The 25,155-nt window shown below is 38.4% G+C and overlaps 2 protein-coding genes, 1 long non-coding RNA gene and 1 pseudogene across 7 annotated transcripts in view; 1 reads left to right on the plus strand and 3 right to left on the minus strand.

Annotated features, from left to right (window-relative positions):
- Txnl1 (thioredoxin like 1) overlaps positions 1-6,998 on the minus strand; it is a 32,861-nt gene extending 25,863 nt beyond the window's left edge. For 3 of the 4 annotated variants that reach the window (XM_047526419.1, XM_047526423.1, XM_047526422.1), the window contains exon 1: positions 6,711-6,998. In XM_047526419.1, the coding sequence (XP_047382375.1) occupies positions 6,711-6,808 (98 nt within the window). In that variant the 5' untranslated portion in view covers positions 6,809-6,998. The remainder of the gene's footprint in view (positions 1-6,710) is intronic. The other variant, XM_047526421.1, reaches the window with a different exon arrangement.
- On the minus strand, positions 5,030-6,614 carry LOC124965728 (60S ribosomal protein L17-like; annotated as a pseudogene).
- A 5,148-nt stretch (positions 6,999-12,146) lies between the features above and the next one.
- Positions 12,147-18,541, minus strand: LOC124965446 (uncharacterized). 2 transcript variants are annotated; one of them, XR_007105173.1, is made up of 3 exons: positions 18,143-18,541; positions 17,765-17,854; positions 12,147-15,711 (listed from the first exon to the last, which is right to left on the minus strand). It is a non-coding gene; the product is annotated as an uncharacterized LOC124965446 (long non-coding RNA). The 2 variants fall into 2 exon arrangements; XR_007105174.1 differs by lacking the exon at positions 12,147-15,711 and adding an exon at positions 15,726-17,196.
- A 172-nt stretch (positions 18,542-18,713) lies between these two features.
- Wdr7 (WD repeat domain 7) overlaps positions 18,714-25,155 on the plus strand; it is a 322,806-nt gene continuing 316,364 nt past the window's right edge. Inside the window, 1 exon segment of the mRNA XM_047526338.1 lies at positions 18,714-18,928. The gene's annotated coding sequence lies outside the window, so the exon portion shown is untranslated.

The raw sequence follows: 25,155 nt of genomic DNA on the forward strand, positions 1-25,155 counted from the left end.
CACAAGTATGTCCAGTTTGTAAAAATTCACTAAATTACATATTTATAATTGTGCACTATGCATGTTGTATCTTAATAAACATGAGAAAAATATTGGTTTTAGCAGACAGGGATTTTAGGAAAAGCAAATTCTACAGCACAAAATGAAAATAAATGCTAAACTCAAGTCATGATCAACACCATTCTTAACAAATTCAGCATTTTTGTCCAGTGTCATTATGAAACCTCACTTCAAAAAGCTAAGAAAATAACTATGCAGTTCTTAAACACTATAATTTGTTGTTTTTGAATCTAACAATCCTCAGGCTCAGAAACACATGTTTATAAAAAAACATGCACAGTCAACCAAATATCTCTATGATCTCATTTTAATATTACATATGTATGAAAATGCAAACTACATATGTAAATACATAGTAAAAATTAGGTGAGACACAATAGTTAATGTTATTTGCTTTGCAATATAGAACTAGAAAAGAGAATTTAGGTACAATTTGTTTCAAATATCCATAATTCTTCATCCTCTTCTTTTATGATGAAATGGTAATTTTATTTACAAAGTATTAAATGAGTTGAGAACAGGGAACTCAATAATAACTGAATTTAAACAGGTGTCACAGGTATTCATGTAAAACTGTCCTTCTGCAAAAGCAAGCACTCAAAATATGAGGATTTATGAAAAAATGAAGCCTGAGGCAAAATATTTGAAACTATTTAACTAGATCACCAAGAAAAACAGTAATAACTTGGACTCAGGAAATAGCTGGACATCCCAGCAGGTAGGCTATCTCAGGGGATATTTAAAATGAACAAACCAATCAAGAGGAAATGATATTTACAGGTGTTGGGACAGTACAGGTGGAAGTGGAGCTCTGAGCCAGAGGGCCTGCCATTAAGAGAGGGACAGGAGGAAATGCAACACTTCTGGAGAACAAGTGCTCAGGATAGGTGCTCATATTTAATTTTATTAACTTTCTCAAGTTAAAGCTGAATGGGAAACTGCTTATATGGCTGAGGGCTGTTCTTTTAACCAAAGGTTTTATTTTATTTTTGCTCTTCACTACTTAAGAAAAATCATATATAAAACCAACACATTTCCATGTTATATACATAGCACCCCTCTATTGATCAATCACCTATAAGTTAACTGTAGTTGAAGAAACACATCCTGTAGCTGAACTGACTGAACCAAAACATTACCATACAAATAATTATTTCAAGATTTAACCTGATTTAGATCCTTTGTTTAATTTTACTTAGCCACCCTGGGTTACAATTTCAGTCAAAAACTCAAAATAAGTCACAGAATGGACTAGCACAAGCATATACAAAAGCATACATATATATGGCAGCATATTTTCACGAGTCATTCAACTAAACTGAATTGAAAAAAATAAAAAAGTTATTTTTCTACCCTGAACCTCTTCTTTGAAAGCTTACATTTAGTCCAATACATAAAATGGACATGTAAGGATTTTAAGTTATGCTTTTAAAGAGAATACAGAAAATGAACTTCTAGCTTTCTACAATATACAAAGACTAAACCCACAAAACTAAAAATTTAAAACTGATGTAACTTTTTTTTTTAATATGGGTTGTCTTTATTATTGACTGTTAAGTGTTTTTTTATTATTTTTTTTATTGTAAACAAATGGGATACATGTTGTTTCTCTGTTTGTACATGGCATAAAGGCATACCATTTGTGTAATCATAAATTTACATAGGGTAATGTTGTTTGATTCATTCTGTTATTTTTTTCCCTTCCCCCCACCCCTCCCACCTCTCTTTTCCCTCTATACAGTCTTTCCTTCCTTCATTCTTGCCCCCCTCCCTAACCCTAACTCTAACCCTAACACTAACCCCTCCCACCCCCATTATGTGTCATCATCCACTTATTAGCGATATCATTCGTCCTTTGCTTTTTTGAGATTGGCTTATCTCACTTAGCATGATATTCTCCAATTTCATCCATTTGCCTGCAAATGCCATAATTTTATCATTCTTTATGGCTGAATAATATTCCATTGTATATATATATACCACAGTTTCTTTATCCATTCATCAATTGAAGGACATCTAGCTTGGTTCCACAATCTGGCTATTGTGAACTGAGCAGCTATGAACATTGATGTGGCTGTATCTCTGTAGTATGCTGATTTTAAGTCCTTTGGGTATAGGCCAAGGAGTGGGATAGCTGGGTCAAATGGTGGTTCCATTCCAAGTTTTCTAAGGAGTCTCCACACTGCTTTCCAGAGTGGCTGCACTAATTTGCAGCTCCACCAGCAATGTATGAGTGTACCTTTCTCCCCACATCCTCACCAACACCTGTTGTTGCTTGTATTCTTGATAATCGCCACTCTAATTGGGGTGAGATGGAATCTTAGGGTGGTTTTGATTTGCATTTCTCTTATTACTAGAGATGTTGAACATTTTTCCATATGTTTGTTGATTGCTTGTAGATCTTCTTCTGTGAAGTGTCTATTCATTTCCTTAGCCCATTTGTCGATTGGATTATTTGCATTCTTGGTGTAGAGTTTTTTGAGTTCTTTGTAGATTCTGGAGATTAGTGCTCTATCTGAAGTATGATTGGCAAAGATTTTCTCCCACTCTGTAAGCTCCTGATGTAACTTTTAAGAACTTAAAAGCTTTTAAAAACTAAAGACCAGAAAAGTTAAATGTCTTGCTAAGGATCAAATATCCTAGTTAGTGGCAGAGACACAATTAGATCAGTCTATTCCTAAATCCAATCCAACATCAGCTTTCTCTGAAAGTACTAATTAGCTTCTTATTAATAAATAAAGTTTTTCTTTACAGCTATAATATAGTTCTATTTTATGAACTTGTAACTATTATTCCCCATTTGTTACTATAGCCCATGCTCTATTTTGAGTATTATAGCTTGTGTAAACATACAAATGGAAATGGATAAAGAAAATGTATGTGCTTTCTAAAGTCATATTTAAAAGTAGTATTTTTCACACTGGGTGTGGTGGCACGCGCCTGTTATTCCAGGGGCTACCAGCAGCTTAGGAGGCTGAGACAGGAGGATCATGAGTTCAAAGTAATTAGTAGGCCCTAAGTAACTTAACAAGATCCTGTCTCTAAATAAAATATAAAAAAGAGGACTGGGATTGTGGCTTAGTGGTAGAAATGCTTGCCTGGCAAGTGTGAGGCACTGGGTTCAATCCTCAACACCACGAAAAAATGAATAAATAAAATAAAGGTATTAAAAAAAAAAAGGGCTGGGGATGTGGCTCAGTGGTTAAGCATCTCTGGATTCAATACCTGATACCAAAAGAAAAACAAGTATTATTTTTCTGCAGCATATAACTTCAAAATAAGCAATTTATAAATGTACCAAAACTAAGAGTAACTGTTTTTTGGTTTTTTTTTTTGGTTTTTTTTTTGGCAGTGCTGGAGATTGAACGCAGTTACCTTGTACTTGCAAGGCAAGCACTCTACCAACTGAGCTATATCCCCAGCCCTCAGGGTTACTATTAATTACAAAAAACGGGTAGTATTCATTGGGCACTTAACTACATTACAAAAGTCACAAGATCCTTAAACCGCTGTCACCTTATTTAAGCTTTTCAACTCTCAAGAATATTGAAATACTGAGCCAGAATTTGATCCCAGAACCCAAATCTTAACCATTATTCCCCAAACTCCAAAACAGCAAACTACACAATGTCTTCCTGAATAACTTGTAAATCAACTGCCAAGATCAAACTATTTATATGCTATTGCAAGGAAGTCAAACTACAATACTGTATTATTCCATTTCTTATAAAGTTTAAATCCAGCAAAACTAATCTGAATTCAGGTGTGTAGGGATTTTGACGTGCTGATAATAACCTATATTTTGATCTAACTGTTGGTTAAATAGGTGAGATCACCTGAAAATGTCATCAAACCATATACTTTTATAATTTGTACACATTTTTGTATATTTATTCTTTAAAAGTTTATTTTTAAAAGCCTCAATATGCTCTTAAGATCAGTCTTAGAGCTTACCAACTTCACTCACTAACATTATGGACCAAGTTCCTACAAACTGCCAAGCGCACTAACATTTTATTTTAATTAACTACCTTCAGTTCTCAGCAATTTTAAAATATGCAATTTTTATGTTATATAATAACATATATACACACACACATATAATTACTTCAAATGTCACTTGGACAATCTATATAACCACTACATCCTTCTTGGATTGTGACAATGACACTTAAACTACAAAGTAAAGCCCGCCTCAAGAAAACTGAATATATGTTAAACATTTTCTACAAAAGTGATACATTTACCATTTCAAGATAAACATCATACATACTACTTAGTGGAGGAGAAAATATATATTTTACCTGAACAGTCTACCCACAAACTACAACAAAAATATAACACTGTTTATAATAATTTTCATTCCACTAAAATACTGGTTTTAAATATAAATAATAACAGTTCTTGACCAACCAATGTCTTACAATTATGCTTAATTAACAACCCTCATTTTGGTAATAGAAGTTTCCTTAGTAGCTATGTTTCTCCACTTTCCTCACGCCAATGAACAATTATTTATTACTTTCTCACCTCTCCCTCTGCTACGGTAAGGGGGAACATACCTCCCAGGACAAAAGTGTACAAACTCCAAATAACCAGATTAGAAAAGTGATCTAAAAGTAAGATTCCTTGATGGACTTGTCTCTTCTTTTTTCCACCATGGCCTCACACTCAAGAAATATATAGGTATTCCCTTAAGATAAAGGCATTAAAAAATTGCTAAAGCCGAGAAGACACATTTAAAGAATTTTGACATTCCTTTTAGACATGTCTTATAAATCATCTATGAACCATCTAACCGATTGAATTTAGTAATATGGAAGTTTTGTATCATATGAGTACCATATACCACCCTATTAAATCCAATGTGCCACCCTTTAGGAACTCTGGGTGAGGCTGGTTCAAAAATATGTCCTAACTTGTAAGTTGCTGTTGTTCTCATTTTATTTGCATTTATTTTATGAATTCATTACCAAGGAATTAATTTTTGTTTCTTCAGTTTCTTTTGGAATATCTTTTTCTTCTGTGCAACCTCCTCTTCTGATTTAAGAACAATTTGTTCCTTTTCAGTGAGGATCATCTCAATGCGACAAAGGGAACTCACATCCATGAACTCTATAAGTACAGCAATGCATCTTAGGTGCTTAGTTCACCTGGATATATTCAATGACCAGGGAATCTACATGTAAACCCTTAAGTTCAGCACTATTCTGCATTTTTAAGCATGTGCAGCAAAAATTCAGTGCTCTTTTTTGGGCCACCGACTGTGTCCAGTCCTACTGTGTGGCCTAGGCTTACCGCCCAACTCCATCATTGTAACTTTAGAATAGCCCATATTGTTTATTTAAAGTGACATCTTTCATATACTTGGTGGCTTTTTGGGTATGCATACCCGTGATGGCCTGTGCAGTTTCACGAGTGTCCTTCAAATGAACATGAAGACTTGAACCTCTTGATTTTTTGATTTTGTGGAATTTTCCAGGTCAAGAAAGTAGCAAACCTTTTTCACAATCACCTCAGGCTGCTTACAGGAAGAGCTAACTTGTTTTTCCAACTTATGCAACCCTCATTCCCCTAAAACTGTCTAATCTTAATGCCACCACTTATACACCCAACAAGGACTGAAACTATATATTTTGTTGAGACATTCAAAATATTGCTTTATATTCATACAATTGCTTGGATGAGAAAACATGTGACATAAACTGATGCCAGCAGTAGACTTCTCCAGGTTAATATATGTGTAAATAATGCCAGGCAGTCAAGTGGAAACCTCTAAAACCTCTAAGTACTGACATGCACAAGGGGGAGTCTGTAAATACACACACTGGCTGAATCTTGGTTCCCCTTGCCTAGTTACAACATGTCATTCTCACACTCCCATTCTCATGTCATTATCACACTCCCAAAATAACAGATTCATCAGCTCTGTTACCTATACATTTTGTACCAAAGACAGTTAACATCTTTCAAGATCCTTGTCGTCTTAAATGAGAAATTCCAAAACCGGAATTTGATCAAACTAGACGTCTGGTCGCTCGTCTACCTGTAATGTATGTTTCGAACTGTAATTTAAGTATGCAATTGTAAATCCAACGTAGTTAGAGGAGCCTAAGGCACAATCAAACAAGGAACGAAACAGTAAGGATATTAAAAAGCACCTTAACCGAACATTAACTTAGTATAAAATGCACTACCCGAGTTTTAAAACTACGCATTAGTCAGATAGTTGGAGAGCCCCATCTCAATCTGCCAGGGGCTTCACAGAGATGCAAGTGATGAAGAGAGAAAATGTTCGGAAAATTAAACTTCTGGAGTTGCTAAGATGCAAATGACAGCTGGCTATCCGGGAAGATGAGACAGGAGCAAATACGGGACGCTAGAAAGCGTCGCGGGCCGAGCTGCCCTGAGCAGGGATCTCCTGAGCTGAGAGAGACGGCCATCCAGGCCTCCGGGCACGCCTGGGAGGCCCCAGTGAACAACTAGAGGCTCCTACCAGAGGGCTGAGGCCTAAACCTGACAGCGGCCTGGGGCTGCGGCCAATCATGGGACATTCCGGAGCAAAGGACAAGGAAACTTGGACCCGGAAAGAGTGAAAGGAAAGCACAGGCCGACAGACACGGGACCACAGTGCTCCCACTCGGCCTCACCCTCTCATGGTGAACTTGACCACGGCGAGTCTGGAGCCCGCGCCGCTCAGCTCTGGCTGGAAATCAGGGTCGCTCCCGACCGGCTTCACTCCCACCATTCTCACAGAGAGCCTGGCAGGGCGCCGCGACGATTCCGGCTTCGAAACTGAAGAAGACAAGCCGGGAGCGGTAGGGGAGAGACTCAGGAAGGCTGAGGCCTGGACAGAGGAGCTGACGACCGCGGAGTCTCCTCCCGGGACTCTCAGTGCCGAGTCACGCCAGGGAGCGGAGCGGCCGAGGGGGCGGGGACGGGAAGGGGGAGGGGAGAGGCGCGGAAAGGAAAGGCCGTGGCACCCAGCAGCCACCGCGCGGCACGGCCGCAGGCGCCTGCGCCCTGGACGTCATTTCCGCACGGTCCGTTTTGGCGCCCATTGCCCAATCCTAAAACGCGAAGTGTGTCCCCGCCCTCGACTGAGGAGCCACGCGCAGGCGCAGGCGCAGGTGCAGACGCGGAGTGATCGTACATCCAGCACAGACCTGTGACTGAAGTTTATGTGTTCCTAGTTTTCCTAAGTAGAAGATTTTTATGTAGGTTTTGCGTGGAGTGGGACAGTAAAATGGTTACCCCATTTTCTTTAATACTCATGGCAGCTACCTAAGGTCATAAGGCGGACTGAGGGTTTTGCGTAGCATGATCAATGTGCTGTGTTTGATCCCCGGTACTTAAAAGAAGTGGGGAAAGATCGTAAGCCCACATCGGGAAGAACTTCGAGGATGGCACTCTCCTGTTTCGTGGCCGGTCACTACACACAAGGGAAGTCAAAGTTAGGAACAGTAATTTACGGATCTCATTACGTATGGTGTTCTCCGTGAAGTCATTCAGAAAATACACCAGAAAGATGAAGACAAGTCTAGTGATACAAATAACATTGTGATACAATAACAAGTTTGAAGAGAACTGGTGGGGACAAATGAAGTGTGGGGAGGGGCAGGATAAGCACTAGGAGATATTAACATGAGTTGTCTTGGAAGAAGGAGTTTAGTTAAATGGCAAGAGATTATAGGAATATGCAAGCAAAGGGATCAGCCAATGCAAATGTGTGGGTTGACAGTAGTAGATAATATTTAACACATGTGCATGCAAGATATAAGTTCTTTATACTTATTGGTTCATTTAATTTTCATGGGGTATCAGCACAGTGTAATGGCTTTAATAGACAAGTTGGCAGAAGTTTTAGTATGTGCAACAGGACTATTTTATGTATGAGCAATCCATTAACCTCTCAGAACTTCAGCTTCTTTGAGAATTGTATTAATATTTGCTTTCTAGGATTGTGAGAATTGATGGTTACAGTTATGTACACAAAAAGCGAAATATGAGATAGTAAAAAAAATGTTTATAAACAGCTAGAGCTGTCATAACACAGAACGAATGACTGAGTGTCTTAAACTTCAGAAATTTACTTCCCACAATTCTGGAAACTGAAGTCCAAAATCAGGGTACTGCTAGGGTTGGTTTCTCCTGATGCCTGTCTCCTTAATTTTTGTGTGTGCGCACACTTGTTCATGTCATCAATGGGGATCAAACCCAGGGCATTAGGGATACTACGCAAGTGCCCTATCACGGAGCTGTAGCTCCAGCCCTTCTCATTAACATTTATTTTTTGTGTGTGGGGTGGCTGGGGATTGAACCCTGGGGTACTTTGCCACTGGACTGTATTCCCAACCCTTTTTATTTTTTATTTTGAAACAGAGTCTTACTACGTAGTTGAGGTTGGTCTCAAACTTGTGATCCTCCTACCTCAGCTGCCTAAATCCCTGGGATTACAGACACTGTGCTCAGCCTTATTAACTATTATATTGTTACTTTCTCATTGTGTCTTTACGTCTCTTTTTCTGTGTGCTCATATACACAGTATTGGTCTCTTTCTCCTCTTATAAGGCTACCAGTTCTATTAGATTAGAGCCCTATCCTCATGACCTCACATTTAACTGTAATGACCTCCTTAAATACTCATATCCAAATACAATGCAGTCATATTGAGAGTTAGGACTTAAACCTATGATTTGGGGGGTTACCCAGTTCAGTCATAACAGAAGGTTATTATTCTCAACTGCCCTTCCAGTTTTGCCTAAAAAGCAAACAAAAAGTATCTAAAATAAGCAACTCTAGTAGGTATGAAGAGGAAAACAACTTAAGAAAGCAAGGCCTTAGCAATCTATGGAGTACTGAGAAGCAACATGAAAAGAAGCATTATTAAAGTTAGATATGACAGAGGCATTATGATGTTTATTTTCCATGTGTCCCTCCAGATGTATGTACTCTCTACTTTTCTCCACTCTGCTCTCCACCCTAGGAAGCTGACTAGAGGTTGGATGGTGGAAGAGAGTGAGATCCAGTTATTTATTCTCTCAACTCCCTTCCTGTTGTGTTGCCACAGGTTGGCTATTTTTCCACCAAAGGGTATAGCTTCATTACCATCTTTAGGTTCCTATAACCATGATCTTCTTTTGTATCTTCAGGCCTGGGAATACGAATCACTCCTTGCTGTTGGTAGGACCAGGGTAATAATTGAGAATCCTTGGCCTAGCCACCAAGGCTGCTGATGCTAATACAGACCTGACTAGACCAGAGAATCCTAAATTGAACACCTCACACAAATAGCAGAGACTATGGCCACTGTACTCCCAAGGTATTCACCCATAGGAAGCAGAGGTACCTGGAAGTTTTGATTCTTGGATGGGCTTATAGAGTGAACACCTCTAGCCATCTAGCACTAACCTAACTAACTGATAGGCCCAGATACTACCACTGATCAGCAACACTCAGAGACCTCACTCTCCTAATACCAAAAAAAGACTTTGGGTTTAAAAATAACTACATTTTCCCCTCCATTATTCTCTCTCTCACAGAGCCTGTTTGTGTGGTGGATCCTGTCCCTATCTTTTTCGTAAAACTTTTCTACCCACCACTCAATCCTTGATGTCTTTATTTATATTTTCTCTTTAAAAACAATATACCCTTTTCATTCTCCAAAACCCTGTCTACATATTTGTTAATACACCTCTTACTAGATTATTCTCAGTTACTCATTTTGATGTATTTTTTCCTTTTGTGACTCTGCCTTATATAAAAAAATGAAAATGGTTAAATGTCATTTGGAGGCTAGAAGATTAAATAGCGAGTTGCAGATATATATACATATGGGAGTGTCCAGCATAGAAATCATGCTTGATACCACTAAATTAGATAAGTTCATCAGGAAATATACAGAAAAGCAAAGGGTTACAGTAGAAATTTGAGGACAACTGCAGAGATTAAAATGAGAAGTTAGCAAAGAAACCAAGAGATCACAAAAGGAAAATCACAAAAGCCAAGGGTCAAAGACTGAGAGGATGAAGATTGAGAAGTACCTTTGGATGTAGCAAGTGAATAATTGGTTATCATCTACACAAACCACTGTGGGTCAGCAAATTAAGATTAGAATCAGCTTAATGACAATTGTAACATTCTTCAGGATCTGAATCCTCAGAAGTTAAAGGTAATTATTGAATGCACACTGCTGAGAGCTCTTCACAGCAATCCAGATATACAAGCAGAGAGGTGGTTGTTATCCCTACTTCATTAATGAAAAGGTTGACATTCAGATATGTGTGCAGTTGATTCAGTTATACAATTAAGTAGTTGTGAAGCTCTACGTGGGTTGCACTCAGCATTATATAGAAACTGATTTTATGTATGTGCATAGAGAAACATTTAGCAGATGTTATTCTGAGGTAATACTGATTTTTTCTTGTCTATATTTTTTTGATCTACATTTTCTAAATTTTTTCAATAATTACAAATAGTATATAATAATAAAAAAAGAAGGCACAGCAGCAAAAAAAAGCCCTATACAAGAATTCTACAAAGATGATCTGGGTAGCTAAAACAAAAATGATAGCCACAGTTAATGGGACTGTCCATGTCACTTAACTAGTACTTAAAAATAAATAATTGGTGAGCGGAATTTTCCCCCGTTAATATTTTTCTTCGAAATCCGTATATGCCACCCTGAAAAATTTCCTGAAAATTTTCCCATTTCCTGAAAAATCTTAAAGACTCGAAAACCTTTGCAAAGATGACTTGTGATTATTCTTAAACAGATGTCGAATACTTTCTCAATTCTCGAGAGCAACATTCAGAGATGCCAAATATGCTGCACATAAACTGCCCCCTTCTCATTTCCTTGCTTATCATTGGTGGGCCTTTGAAGCACCATTTCCCATGGAATCTTGCTTCAGCCTCAGAATCCATTCAGTGGCATCCACTACTAGAGTCAACATTCTAGCTGAAACCTATTTGCATTCCCACACTTTATCATAACCATAATCTCCTCAAATTCATAGTTCTTAGAGTGTAGTGAGTTCATTAAAATGTAGGTTCCCAGTTGCAGACTTAGAGATTCCAATTCTTCAGAACTAGAGTTGATGTGGGACTCTGCATTTTAATAATCACCCAGGGTAACTAATGCAAGGAGTTCATATTTTGAGGAACATTATTTGGTTAATAACTCATCTACCATATACATAACATTTACAGTGCACTTACTGTGTACATGGTATTGCAAGAATACTTTGAAACACCTCTCAGGGGTATTGAAAGAAAGACTAGACACTTACAAAAACTAGTAATGAAATGCATTAATATCTTCACTTCAAAGATGTGACTCCTGACAGTCCTCTCAGCTTATCAAGAACATAATTTGCTTTAGACTTGCCCATTCTTATCAGGTCCAGCCAGTCACTAGAGCAAGACCTTCTATCATAGTTCATTATTATCATGGGTTCACTTTGCTAATTTAGCAAATAGTTTACTAGAGATACATCATATATGTATATCTCTTCTATAGTTTTATGTTCATAGTAGGTCCAAAATATTGATTGAATAAATGAATGACCAGTAAGCATAATAAAAATATCAGTTTTTGAAATTGTGCACAAGAAATAGTATTGTTGTTTTCCAGCACTCAATTTTATTTTAACTCTGAATCCCCACTGTCCTGCTACATCTAACTAGAACAAAAACTCAACTGACCTCTTCCTCTACCTGCCTCAGAAATTGTGCCAATTTTCTGGGGTTGGGGTTAAGACCAGGATATTGAAGTGCGGATTGTTAGGATTACCATCTCTCTTCTCTTGGAACATACTGCAGAAACTCACTGGCAATTTTAAGGGTCAGGTGAGGTGTTTGCCAGATATATAAAACAATTTTTCTTCTCCTGAAATTTGCATGAGGTGAAAAAGTCATTAAACTGTCTAGAGTTTCTATTATGAAACCCAGATATTTGGAAATAAATTTCAAAATACTTCAACCTCTGCAATAAAGATGTATGATTTTATTTAATTTTTTGTAGTGAGAATTAGATCCAGGGGTGCTACATCCCCAGCCCTTTTTTATTTTGAGACAGGGTCTTGCTAAGTTGCTGAATCTAGCCTCCAACTTGCAATCCTCTTGCCTCTGCCTCACAAGTTAAATGCATGCATAACTGCACCTGGTTTCTTTGAGTTTTTTAAAAGAGTTTGTTGTGGATTTGCCCTCCTTAGTCTGACTGATAATAGAATATCTTAGACCTGGTGCTTAAAAACCACACATTTATTTCTTGTAGTTCTGGAAGCTAGCAGATCCAGTATTTGGTGAAGACTCTTGCTGGTTTGCAGATGGTTATCTTCTTGTATCCTCCCATGATGGGGAGAAAGAGAGGAGGCAAACTCTTTTGTGTCTTTCTCCTTTTTAAAAATTTTTTTTATTTTTACAGACTGCATTTTGATTGGTTGTACAAAATGGGGTGCAACTTTTCATTTCTATGGTCTCCTGTCTTTTCTAAATCCATGACAAAGGTTCTTCTCTCATAACCTCATCACCTACCAAAGGTGTCATCTCCAAATGCCATCATATTGAGGATTAGGGTTTCAACATATGAATGGAGGTACAAAAAATCATTCCATTGTTAAAATTAATTCTTTAGAAGAAAAATCTACACATAACTAACAATCTATGTTTCACTTGTCCAAGAACATTTTTTTGCTTGTGGTAGTGGTGTAGTTAGTGTCTAGCTAGAAAAGACTGATCCAGAGAAAATGATTAAACTCCTAATAAAGACTTTTGCTGTGTTCAAAGCCCTCTCCCAGGCTTTCCCTGGAGTGAAAATGTGGGCATGCACACACACAAACACACTCGTCATTCATTCCATTTTTTAGTATCATGTGTCTGAATACACCTAAGGGCTAAGTTCTGAAGAAACTGAATAAAAGTAAAATTTATCTTAATGGCTTTCTACAATAAGAGGTGATTATTTATACAATGTTAAAAATAATACTTCCTACCCAAATTCGGAATATTAATACTGGAATTAGGGGGATTAGACCCCCAACTAGTAGAAAGTTCCAAGATAATCAGTTTTCACAATGGTGGTTGTATATATGTCTGTACCAACTGTGAATAAGTTGACCACAAGAACCAGATTTTTAAAATTTCTTGCATGCCCAGATTTTCATAATGCCTAAACAGTGGGTGTTGAATAAGTAACACATTCCACCTTCATGAATTACACTTAGCACAAGCAAAACAAAATACAAATTTTATGAAGATGAAGTAAAGTTAAGGTGCTATTGCCAGTATCCCCCTTACCTCAGATTCCTGTGGCATAAATACCAACCATCGTACAATTTCATCCACAAGCATTTCAAGCAGCATGTGTAGAAGGAATCCTTTTTAAAAAATCATATTCAAAATACTAATATCATACCTAATATGTTTACAAAACTTCTTTTTATCATTAGTGTTAGAATTTCCCATCTTTCTCCTGATTTACTTTGTAACTTATTTTAATCAATATCAAAATAAAGTATCTCCAGTTTTTTTTTTTTCCTTATGTCTCTTAAATCTCTCTTTTCATTAAAATTTTGTTTGGTCTTTACTTTTGCCCAATTTTTTGGGTGAAAAAATTGAAACTGAAAGAAAAACTGCAAAAGGAAGTACAACGAAGACTGCAGATTTATCAATTGTTAAGATTGTTCCATGGAGCAAGTTGGGAAGTTGACTCACAGGTGCAGCGGTGAGTCCAAAAAGTTTATTGGGCAAAAACAACTGTGTGAGGAAAGAGGAAAAGGCAGGATTGATCAGAGAGGCTATAGCAGATTTCACTAACCCAAGAGGGCGCTCCAGGGCAGATGGTCTGTAAAAAGACTCCCTTTTGGGGCAGAAAGAGCCAATAAGCCTTAATCCTTTTCCCCAGGAAGAGCCTGCCTCTGGCTACCTTCTCCTTGCTCATTTACTCATTAGCCTGCCCCTCAAAATAATGTGACCTCAACTGGGAAACTGAGGCAATGCCAAAGAAAGAACAGTGACCAAAGCCACTCTCTTGTCAGATGAGAGTCGCTTTTCCTTGAAGGGGAATCTGGACAGTGCATCTTTGTGTCTTCTACGATCCTCTGTTTGTACTGCATGGATTCCCTTCTCCACATAGATTTGGGATGCATCTCTTCCAGGTTCTGTAGCTCCTCTCTTCCTGAAGGGAAACCTTGAAGAACAGGGTGAGTAGGATGATCTTGAGCTCCTATTGCTGCACTGGTGATGGGCATTCATCATCTCCTTTATTATCCTAATTTCCCCTCGTGGATCCTGGAATCTCGTTGAGGTAATCCACTCCCAATCTTCCCTCCTTCATAGAAGACCTGAATATGGAGCAACTAAGGATATTTCTAGAAAAAGAAAAACTACTAATTGGAAAGAAATGGTTTGATTCAGTGGAAGTCATGAGATAGGGAGAAATCTTACAGTGGATTTTCATGTCATGTGAGAAAGCTCAAAGGGAAGCTCTTAATTACACAAGGGGGTTTAAATTACACAAAAATCACACAAAGAACACTTGTTAAGCTTCTTTACTGCAACATAATAAAGTGTGAGGACTCAGTGTCAACATGAAGCCTCTAAATGATGTGACTTTTAGGGGAATGGATAACCTAAGAAAAGGATATTATTAGCAAAGTGTTAGGCACTTTGGGGCATACCAAACCAATTACAATCTAGATGAGGAAGAAAAAGAACAGCACATGTGAAATAATCAGAAAATGACAGCGACAATGAGATCATTGTCACATTGCTGAGCCATGTGTTTCCTCTCCCGCTTTTGAAATCTATAAGTGGAGGAACAAGCCTCTGGCTTTCGGAGAACTCACGGAACTTAAGAAATCCAGAAAGGGTTGGCATGTTGCAGGGTGATTTGCTACTAAATTCTAAAGACAAAGTGGTAACTGCATTTTATTTAATGCCTATAGTATGATCAAAGACCTATCCCTTACCTTATGGGTTCGATTTATTCTTTTGTGGTGACAACTATACAGTTTTGGTTAAAATGACAACAATAATATCTCCCTTTTCTCCTTACCTTCCCTGTATTTCCCACCTAACTTACATGGTACATTGCTGCCAAATTAATATTTGTGGCAGACATACCCTAAGGTGACACACCCCTGACCCCCAACAAGTCACATCTTTGTATGACCCCCTCTTCTGGAGTGCAGGTAAAGCCTATTGCTTGCTTACCATAGAATATGCCCGAGGTACTGGGCTGCTACTCCCTTACTTAGGTTACTATCTATATGTATGTTTATCTATATTACTATCTATATCTATGTCGGTATGACTCCATCTTTCTTGTGTTCACTGGATTCTGCTTGCTGGCTTTGAAGAAGTAAGCTGCCATGTTGCAAGAGGGCCTTTGATAAGGTCATGTGTTGAGGAACTGTGGCCTTCAGGACCTGATGGGCACTTCCAGCTGATTGTCAGTAAGAAGCCAGAGCTCTTAGTCACATTGCAACAAGGAAGTGAAGGAGCCAGTATAAGTTTGGAATTAGATTCTTCCCCAGTCAAGTCTCCAGATGAGACTGTGGTGGTAGCCTTGAGAGAGCATGAACTCTTTCTCTTGGAAGTGGAAGCAACAAATCTGTGTGGCTGTGTCACTGAGATTGTGGTGGTTTACTGTAAAGCAATAAAAAAATGAATACAACATTGTTAGGAAAAGCATTGCTCTATTTATTGGTTGAAAATATTCAATTATTTTTTAGTGTCTTTGGAATAAAGTACAAAAAGCTTATATGGGCATTCAAAGGTTCCTATTGTCGGAATTTGTTGTATTTTACCAAATTTTAAATTATTTCTGGGTCTGGGCCCAACCTGATAAAGTGCCAATAAACCCAAAAGAGCATTAAGGCAAAAGTTGCCTGTTAGAGGAGCCCCCTATCGGGCAGAAATAGCTAGACCCTAATACTACATTTCCCATTGTGTCTACTTCATTCCCTGTACTACCCCCAAGTTTAACTGTTGAGCATATATAGCCATGTTTTACATTTCAATACTGGTGCCAAAGATTTCTTATTTTCCCAAATGATTCTATCTAAATCATTTCCATTTTTCTAGATTTTCATAAAATCTAATTTGATTATACTTCCTTACTCCCACCTCAGAGTAGTTAGTCTTTTCTTCCCTATTCCTTATTTATGTATTTCTCATACTGTAGTGTACTATAGCTTGTACATCTTAGTGGACATTTGTCATTCTTTTTAGTTGCCTAGCATCCAATATGCTCCTTAATATTTAGGATATTCTCTACCGCCTGAGTCTCAGAGAGAAGCAGGGCCTGATTCTAAATATGCCAGGTTTTTGTTTTCTCAGTAAGATTTTTATATAATGCCTCTGGATTGAGAAGAATAAATGATTCATTCAAATAAATACACCAGGCTCAGCTTACTGAAGATATAAATCTTATTTTTCAGGAAGGTTATATGTAAAACACATGTATGTGTTTGTGTATATAATTTTTCTGAATCAGAAATGTTTTAGTCATTAACATATGAATATTTATTTCAGCCCTGTAACTCAGGAGGTTTTACATAAATATAGGTGGTGGTGATAAGTTTCATACACTTGGTAGCGAGGGATCAGTGATTAAAATTTTCATTAATCTTCCTATTATTCTATGCATTCCTAAAAAGGTATTTGAAATAATAATTTTAATAATAAATAATAATAATAATAAATTTTAAATGAATATTTGTTGAATAAAAGTCTCTGTCTAGGAAAGATGTCTTACAGCTTTCCTTCACAAACAAAACAAGTTTTAATGTAGTCTAAATTACCATGTGGTTATCACTCTGTGCTTCCTATATTTCCAAAAAGTTCTTAAAAATTGTGAAGAGAATTATGAACTTAATGATATAAATATACTCATCATAACAATAGAGGAGGTATGTGTATTGAAGCCACCTGGCTTAGGAATTAACTCATTTATTTAACATCATTTTTCTCCTCCACTCATGTGGTTATAAAGCATTTATTCAAGAAAATCATAGGATCCCAATTTGCAGTACAAGACAACTTCAGAATTATTGATTTTCAAGTACTCTATTAACTTCCCTGGTCAACAGTATGGTTTAGTTTTTCTCATGGTGGCAGCAGATCTGGTCTCTAGAAATAAACAGAAGCAGCATGTAAGAAAAAAGATACCTAAGACCTAAAGTACAGTGCAGTAGTTGGATGCTAAATGGTCTGTTGAAGGAACAAAGAGTATGACACCCAGGACACTGACAGGGCTCTAATATGTTTTTGGGGAGAAGCTGTCTACCTGGGGAAAGGGGAGGGAAGATTTGCCATTAGATGAAATAACAAACAATTACAGTAACCCCCCCCCCCCATCACTGGGGATTGAACCCAGGGCACCCTACCACTAAGCTACATCCCCAGTCCTTTTTATTTTTTATTTTGAGACAGGTTCTCAATAAGTTACCCATGCTGGTCTGGAACTTGACAGAAAGCCTTTTGACCAAATCAACAGTCACCACCCATGTGGCAAATTACCAAGGCTACTATCCTGTCTTGACTGTTCCCTGCTCTGGTGCCCTAGCTTCATTCTCCAGGCCCTGTATCCAGTAGGATTTTTTGAGTTAAAGTGAGATCCCAGGACTGACAGCCATGGATAGCAACTGGGAGCTTGTTAGAAGTGCAGAATCGCAGAACCCACCTCAGACCTACTTACCATAACAAGATCCCAAGGTGATTCATATGCACAGGATCTTTTGAGGACTGCAACAGGATTCTTACTTATCCCATAAATCCACTAGTAAGCCTATAAAGACAACAAAACAAAGGACAACATCAAAAACCATAGAATGAATATCTTTTGTATTTCTTTCTCTTTTTTTTAAACAGAATTGATCATTGGTCACCAGCATGGCACTAGTTTTCAGCTTGGCTGTCATTCATTCATTCAGTCATTGGAAGAAGACAGACAAGCCATTACCTATATTGAACCCCTTTAATTTCCTAGAGATTCGCGAGGTTATTATCCCTGGTTTGTAAATGGGAGAAATGGAAGGAGAATGCAGGGAAGCAACACGCTCAAGATGACACTAACAGTGTGCAGTGGAGGAAGTGAGATCCAAACACACGCTGGACTGCAGACCTCACGCTCCATTAGGCTTCGCAGTTCACACGGAAAACATATTCATTCCCTATTCTCTAAAAGAGTTGTTGCACAATGTCGGGCTTCCTCGAATTGCGAAGAAGAGTTCCTTCTCTGACTGGCCCTCTGCGTCGCGGGAAAGGGCCAAGTTCTGAAGCGAGAAGGAAAGAGTAACATTTTCCAGTTCCCTGAACTGAGTCGTAGGGGAGCAAGCATAAACTTTCAACGTCCTGGCCCCAGGAAAGACCTAGAGTTGCCACTCATCCTCTCCAGCTCGGTCCTCCCAACCGGCAGTGGAAGGCGAGAGGACAGCCTAGACCCGCCTTCCCACAACCATCATGGCGGCCGTGCGCTCCCTGCTCACCGCTGACCCCTGCGCCGCCTTCCGGTCTCCACGGTAACAGGCCGGCTCCTACGCGCTTGCTTAGGCACGGCGTGTTGGGAAATGGTGAGCACTTCCCTCCCCCTCATTTTTGCGACAGTTGCAGCGAAAGTCGCGGCAGTTGAGGCTGGTGTCAGCTGATTTACTGCGGCGGCGGCGGCGGCAGCAGCAGCGGCACCTTGCAACCTCAGTGGGGAGAGGGCGACCGGCCGGTGCTTGCAGTCCCCAAGGTTTTCCCACCCGGATTTTCGCACCCCACCTTCACTTTAGATACGCCCTCGCCTTGTCCTTCCTTGCTGAGGCGCCCACGGCTGGTCTGACAGACCACATCGCGGCAAGTGATGAAGCTGTGACAGGTAGGAGGGCTTTGGAGCCTCTCCCCGGGAAACCCCCGCACGCGATGTGCCCGCGCAGTCGAGGGTCAAGGGTCAACGCTCGTCCCAACCCCTGCGTCGCCAGCTCTCACATCCCTGCTGCTCTTCGCCTGCAGGTTCAGGCCCACCGACAGGAACCTTTATCAGCAGTGTGGGGGTCCTGACAAGGGTCTTTGGGGGACCCTTGCCTGGTGAGTGGCATGTGCTGCTTGTGACAGTGGCTTTGGTCTTGATGTGCAACTACCTAGCCTCCAGGGACATTCTACACGGGGTGAGGTGATAGTGATAATCGTGGATGCATATTTGACAATGCTCTCAGGTAATGTGCTCGCTTCTGGGGTGCAAATGATCTGCCTTTACTTCTTGATACTGCTCTTTAGTGTGCCCTTGCCTAGGGTACTGAAACGTCTCTTAGACTTTCACCTTTTATATGTCACTTGCGTGTTCTTATTCCTTTGCCCTAGAAGCTGGTCTGAGAGGATACCTGCTACTTCACTTCCTAATGGGTTCCAGCGTTTTGAAGTTATGTTTGGAGTCTCCACCACCCTTCTTTGATTTAAAGATTATATGTTTTGTGTTGTACATTAACGTATGCTTGACCCACTTGCTATGTCTCTGTGCCAGGTTCAGTGCAGAATTTGCCGGGTCTTATATTGTGAAACTATGGCATCTTCAGTTGCACCATAGGCTGCATTGGTATCTTGATGTTGCTGAGTTCAGGGTTTAGTCAGGCACAGATATAGATTCTTTCCCCTTAACATTTGCCATGAGAGCAAAAAGACAAACTAGCCTTTCCCGATATTTGTTTCTTAGGATATTGTGGACAAGATGGCAAGACTCTCCTGTTGTATGAAAGAAATGAACTATTTTTGACATTTTGTTACATGAAAATTGTAGTTTGGATCTTTATAAGAAAATTTGTGGTAGTGTGGAGGTGGATGTCAGCTCAAAAATGAAAATAATCTGTCAAAAACGTCTTCATTATTTTGAAGAATGAAAGATGGTCTTTATTTCTTCCAAAATAGCAGATCTTAGTTACTTTAAGTTGGGAAAAGGGATCAGTATAAACAGATAATAAACAACTCATTGTTAATGTCAATTAGAGATTATGGTAGGGAAATTAATTCATTTGAATGCCTATCTTTTTTTTTTTATTCTCCGGAGTTATACCTACCAGTAAGACTAAGGTATACAATTAATTTTTTTCTTATTGCCACCTGTAGCTAAATTCTGAAAGCTTTCAGTGACTGGATGAATCAAAGGGATTGGTTTTTACCTTGAGTGTCACTGCGGGAACTGGAATTTGGGGGTAGTGAGTCTTGGATCTAACAATTTTCTTTTATCTTGGATGTTTTGTTTTGAAATTCAAGGAAATGGGGTGGTTTCTCCATATAATAAGTTTAGCAGTGAAAACTTTTAAAATAATGGTCTGTTTTTGCATGTATGTCTTGAGAAGAGTAGGATGACAATTAGTTCTAGTGATGTGCTGTTAGAAGAGAGTCCTTAAAGACTGTTTTGAACCTCAGTTGCAAGGGATTGAGTTAATCTTACTCAATCCAGTCATCATCATTGGCTGTTTAAGTCCTTTCCTTTTTGTTTTTCTTAATCCAGTGCCTTTTAGTTCCAAATCTCACTCCAGTCTCTTGCTCATCCGCCATTGGCAACCTAAGGTGTGTGATATGCATCTTTCTGTTTGTGTTATTAAACGTGTGTGACTTTCGGTACCCACATTTTAAATTTATACACATGATGTCCTGCTATATAGCATATTAATTTCTTTCTTTTCCTACTGCGTTTTGAAGACCTATTTGTATTGTTGTCCATTGCTTCTCTGCTGCACAGAATTTCAGAATGTACCTCTATTTCTGTTCATTTGCCTATTTGTAGATGCCCACATTGTCTTCATTTCCTAGCACTGTGATAAATACAAAACCGTAACAAAGACAATACTGTAATGAATATACCACTTAGATTTCTGTAATAATTTCTTTGAGACATATATCTAGGAATGTGATTCTTTATCATACAATATTCATGTATTTAATTGAAGCTCTGCCAGATTATGTTCCAGAACAAACTTCAGTTGTCTGTACTCCTAGGTAGTTCATGTGGATTTCTATATCTTTATATCCCCTCCAGTGTTTGACGTTATACAGTGCCTTAATTTTTCTAGACTAATAGATGCAAAGCAAAATGTGATTTTAAATTACATTTCACTATTAACAAATTTGAGCATTTCTTCATGTGCATTTTACCTTTTTTCTTTTGTAATACTGCCTTTTCTTTTACCCATTTTTATTTTAACATTTCAGTCTGAGTTAGTCCATTTTCTGTTGCTAATAGCACAGATTGGGTGAGTTGTAACATGAAAAGGTTTATTCTGGCTCACAGTTCTAGAGGTGCAATTTGAGGGAATGCACCTAGTGATAACCACCACCTTTTGTTTTTTCCGTTTTCTTTTCAGTACTGAGGATTGGACCCAGGGGCACTCTACCACTGAGCTACATCCCAGCCCTTTCTATTCTTTCACTTGAGGCAGGATATTGCTAGTTGCTGAGGTGACCTTGGGCTTGTGATCTTCCTACCACCGCCTCCTGAGTTGCTGAGATTATAGGTGTGTGCCACCATTGCAGGCATGGTGATAACCTTCTCTCTGGCTGTTTCCTGAGGCAGTGCGAGGCATCAAATGACCAGAGACGGGAAGTGCGCATGTGTATTATGTGTATCTTGGGGCTTCTCTCCCTCTTCTCGTAAGGACCTCTGATACTCAGTCCTGGGGGCTGCATTCTGATAACTTTACCTACTCCTCATCACCTGAAGGTCTCACCTCTAACATCATTGTCAAATAAATTTCCACTCCCTCAATATGTCACAATGGGGATTAAATTTCAACACAGGAACCCTTGGGGAACTCACTCAAGCCTTCTCCAAACCATAGCATAGACCTTTATTGATTTGCAGGAGTCCTGGTATTTCCTAGATGCTAATCCTTTAAATATTACAAGTATATTTGTTCCTAGTGAGTCATTTGTTGATAAACTTTTTTTTAACTTATCCTTCATTGAACAGACATATTTGATTTTGATAAAAAAAAAAAAAAACCCAATATGGTTTGTATTTTAGAGGTTTTGTTTCAGAAGTTTCCCCTCAGTTCTGTTACAGAGTTAGTCTCTCATGTTATATATCACTAACTTTATAGTTTTCTTTTAAACTTGTGGGTTTCTAATACATCCAGAGTCTGCCTTTCCACGTGTCACAAGTTTGTGATTCAGTTTCTTTTCCATAGAAAGTTCCAGTTTCCTAGTGGGCTTCTCCTTTTCCCATAGGTAGTGATACCACACTCACACTTCATGCTGAATTCTCATGTGTACTCTGAACACTGGATCCTGTTCCTTTGGTTTGTCTGCTCTTGCTCAGCACGCTGTGGCTTTATAGTATGTTTTTCCTCTACATTAATAATTCTTTCCATTTTATTTTAGCTTTATTTTGATATAGAGTCACAGGAAGTTTCAAAAATAGTAGAAAGGTCTTGCTTTCCCCAGTGGTTACATTTTATATAGCTTCATCCAACTTTCCTCACTGGTTACATTTTATATAACTTTAGGTACAATATCAAAAGGAGAAATTCATGGTCGGTCAAGGCCTATTTATAGTTCTGTGCCCTTTTACCTGTGTAGGTTTTTGTAACCACTGCCACAATCAAGATAGTGAATTATTCCATTGCCACAGAGATTCCCTTTGTGTTACCCTTTTCTTGTCACATCCATCTCCTTTCTGTCATCTTTAACTGCTAGTAAACACTAATCAGTATTCTATCTTTATAATTTTGTCATTACAGGACTGATACATAAATGGAATCATATCATGTGTAATCTTTTCTGATTTTCTTCCAAATTGTTTGAGACAATTCTTGAGATGCATCCAAAATGTTGCATGTATACATAGTTCTTTTTTTTTAAAATTGTTGAATAGTATTCCACAGTGTGTATGCATCACAGTTGTTGAAACATTCACCTGAAAATCTGTGCTTTTTCCCATTTGTGGCTATTACAAATAGAACTGTTATGAACATTTTTGTACAATTTTTTTTGTAGGGATATAACTTTTCTTTTTTTCTGGGATAAATGCCCAGGAATGTGATTACTAGATGGTATGGTAACGATACATTTAGTTTTTGAAGAAACTGTTAAAATGTTTTCCAGTCAGGCTGCACTATTTACTTTTTTTTGACAGAAATATATGAAAGATTCAGTTTCTTCACATCCTTACCAGCATTTAGTATTGTCACTGTTTCTTTTTTCTTTCTTTTTAAATTTTTTTATTTTAGCCTTTCTATTAGATGCATAGTGATGGTCCTGATGTACTGTGGTCCTAACTAATAGAGTGTATATCTTGAAGTAATTTTAAACGTTGTAAAGTTAGGCCTGGAGCTATGAAGTGCGTTTATTTCTGATTTATCTATTACATCTCCCATGTCTCCTCTCTTTGAGCTGGGGATGAAACCAAGGCCCTTGAGCATGTTAGGTAAGTGCTCTACCACTGAGCCGAGGCATCCTGAACTCTATCCATTACATCTCAATTTAATGTTGTTTTTTGGAACAGATAAACCCAGTGGTTAGAGTATGAGCTAGTGAAGTTTGTAGATTTTGTTCCCATTTGTCCATTTAATTGTAGTACTTTATAAAGAATTAGCACTCTTACATATGTGCATACCAACTATCATGGACTGAATCAAGTAAGAGGAAGGATGACCTAGTGAAATTCTGTCATGCAAAAGAATAGTACTTAAGTTTCCACTTATATATCTATAATATAATGTTAATTTAGAATTTGAATTCCATATAGATGGTTTATTTTTCTTGACCTATACCTGGATGTTAAAGCTAGTTGACTAAATGAAAAATAATTTGTTGAAAGAAAAAAAAAACCTACATCATGATTACATTCAGTAAATCCTAAGGGTCCAAATGGAGTTTTTATTTCCTTCAATTAAAGAATATATGTAGAGTGCTTGCCTTGCAAGCACAAGGCCCTGGGTTTGATCCCCAGCACCCCCCCAAAAAAAAAAAAAAAAGAATATATGTATACCTATATTATGTTCATATTAACTCTTTTTTTATTGTAAACAAATGGGATACATGTTGTTTCTCTGTCTGTACATGGCATAAAGGCATACCATTTGTGTAATCATAAATTTACATAGGGTAATGTTGTTTGATTCATTCTGTTATTTTTTCCCTTCCCCCCACCCCTCCCACCCCTCTTTTCCCTCTATACAGTCCTTCCTTCCTCCATTCTTACCCCCCTCCCTAACCCTAACTCTAACCCCTCCCACCCCCCATTATGTGTCATCATCCTCTTATTAGCGATATCATTCGTCCTTTGGTTTTTTGAGATTGGCTTATCTCACTTAGCATGATATTCTCCAATTTCATCCATTTGCCTGCAAATGCCATAATTTTATCATTCTTTATGGCTGAGTAATATTCCATTGTATGTATATTCCACAGTTTCTTTATCCATTCATCAATTGAAGGACATCTAGGTTGGTTCCACAATCTGGCTATTGTGAACTGAGCAGCTATGAACATTGATGTGGCTGTATCTCTGTAGTATGCTGATTTTAAGTCCTTTGGGTATAGGCCAAGGAGTGGGATAGCTGGGTCAAATGGTGGTTCCATTCCAAGTTTTCTAAGGAGTCTCCACACTGCTTTCCAGAGTGGTTGCACTAATTTGCAGCCCCACCAGCAATGTATGAGTGTTCCTTTCTCCCCACATCCTCGCCAACACCTGTTGTTGCTTGTATTCTTGATAATCGCCATTCTGATTGGGGTGAGATGGAATCTTAGGGTAGTTTTGATTTGCATTTCTCTTTTTACTAGAAATGTTGAACATTTTTCCATATGTTTGTTGATTGCTTGTAGATCTTCTTCTGTGAAGTGTCTATTCATTTCCTTAGCCCATTTGTCGATTGGATTATTTGCATTCTTGGTGTAAAGTTTTTTGAGTTCTTTATAGATTCTGGAGATTAGTGCTCTATCTGAAGTATGATTGGCAAAGATTTTCTCCCACTCTGTAGGCTCTTTCTTCCCATTGCTGATAGTTTCCTTTGCTGAGAGAAAGCTTTTTAGTTTGAATCTATCCCAGTTATTGATTCTTGCTTTTATTTCTTGTGCTATGGGAGTCCTGTTGAGGAAGTCTGGTCCTAA

Source organism: Sciurus carolinensis, chromosome 15 (genome assembly GCF_902686445.1).
Source record: "Sciurus carolinensis chromosome 15, mSciCar1.2, whole genome shotgun sequence".
Classification (NCBI taxonomy): domain Eukaryota; kingdom Metazoa; phylum Chordata; class Mammalia; order Rodentia; family Sciuridae; genus Sciurus; species Sciurus carolinensis.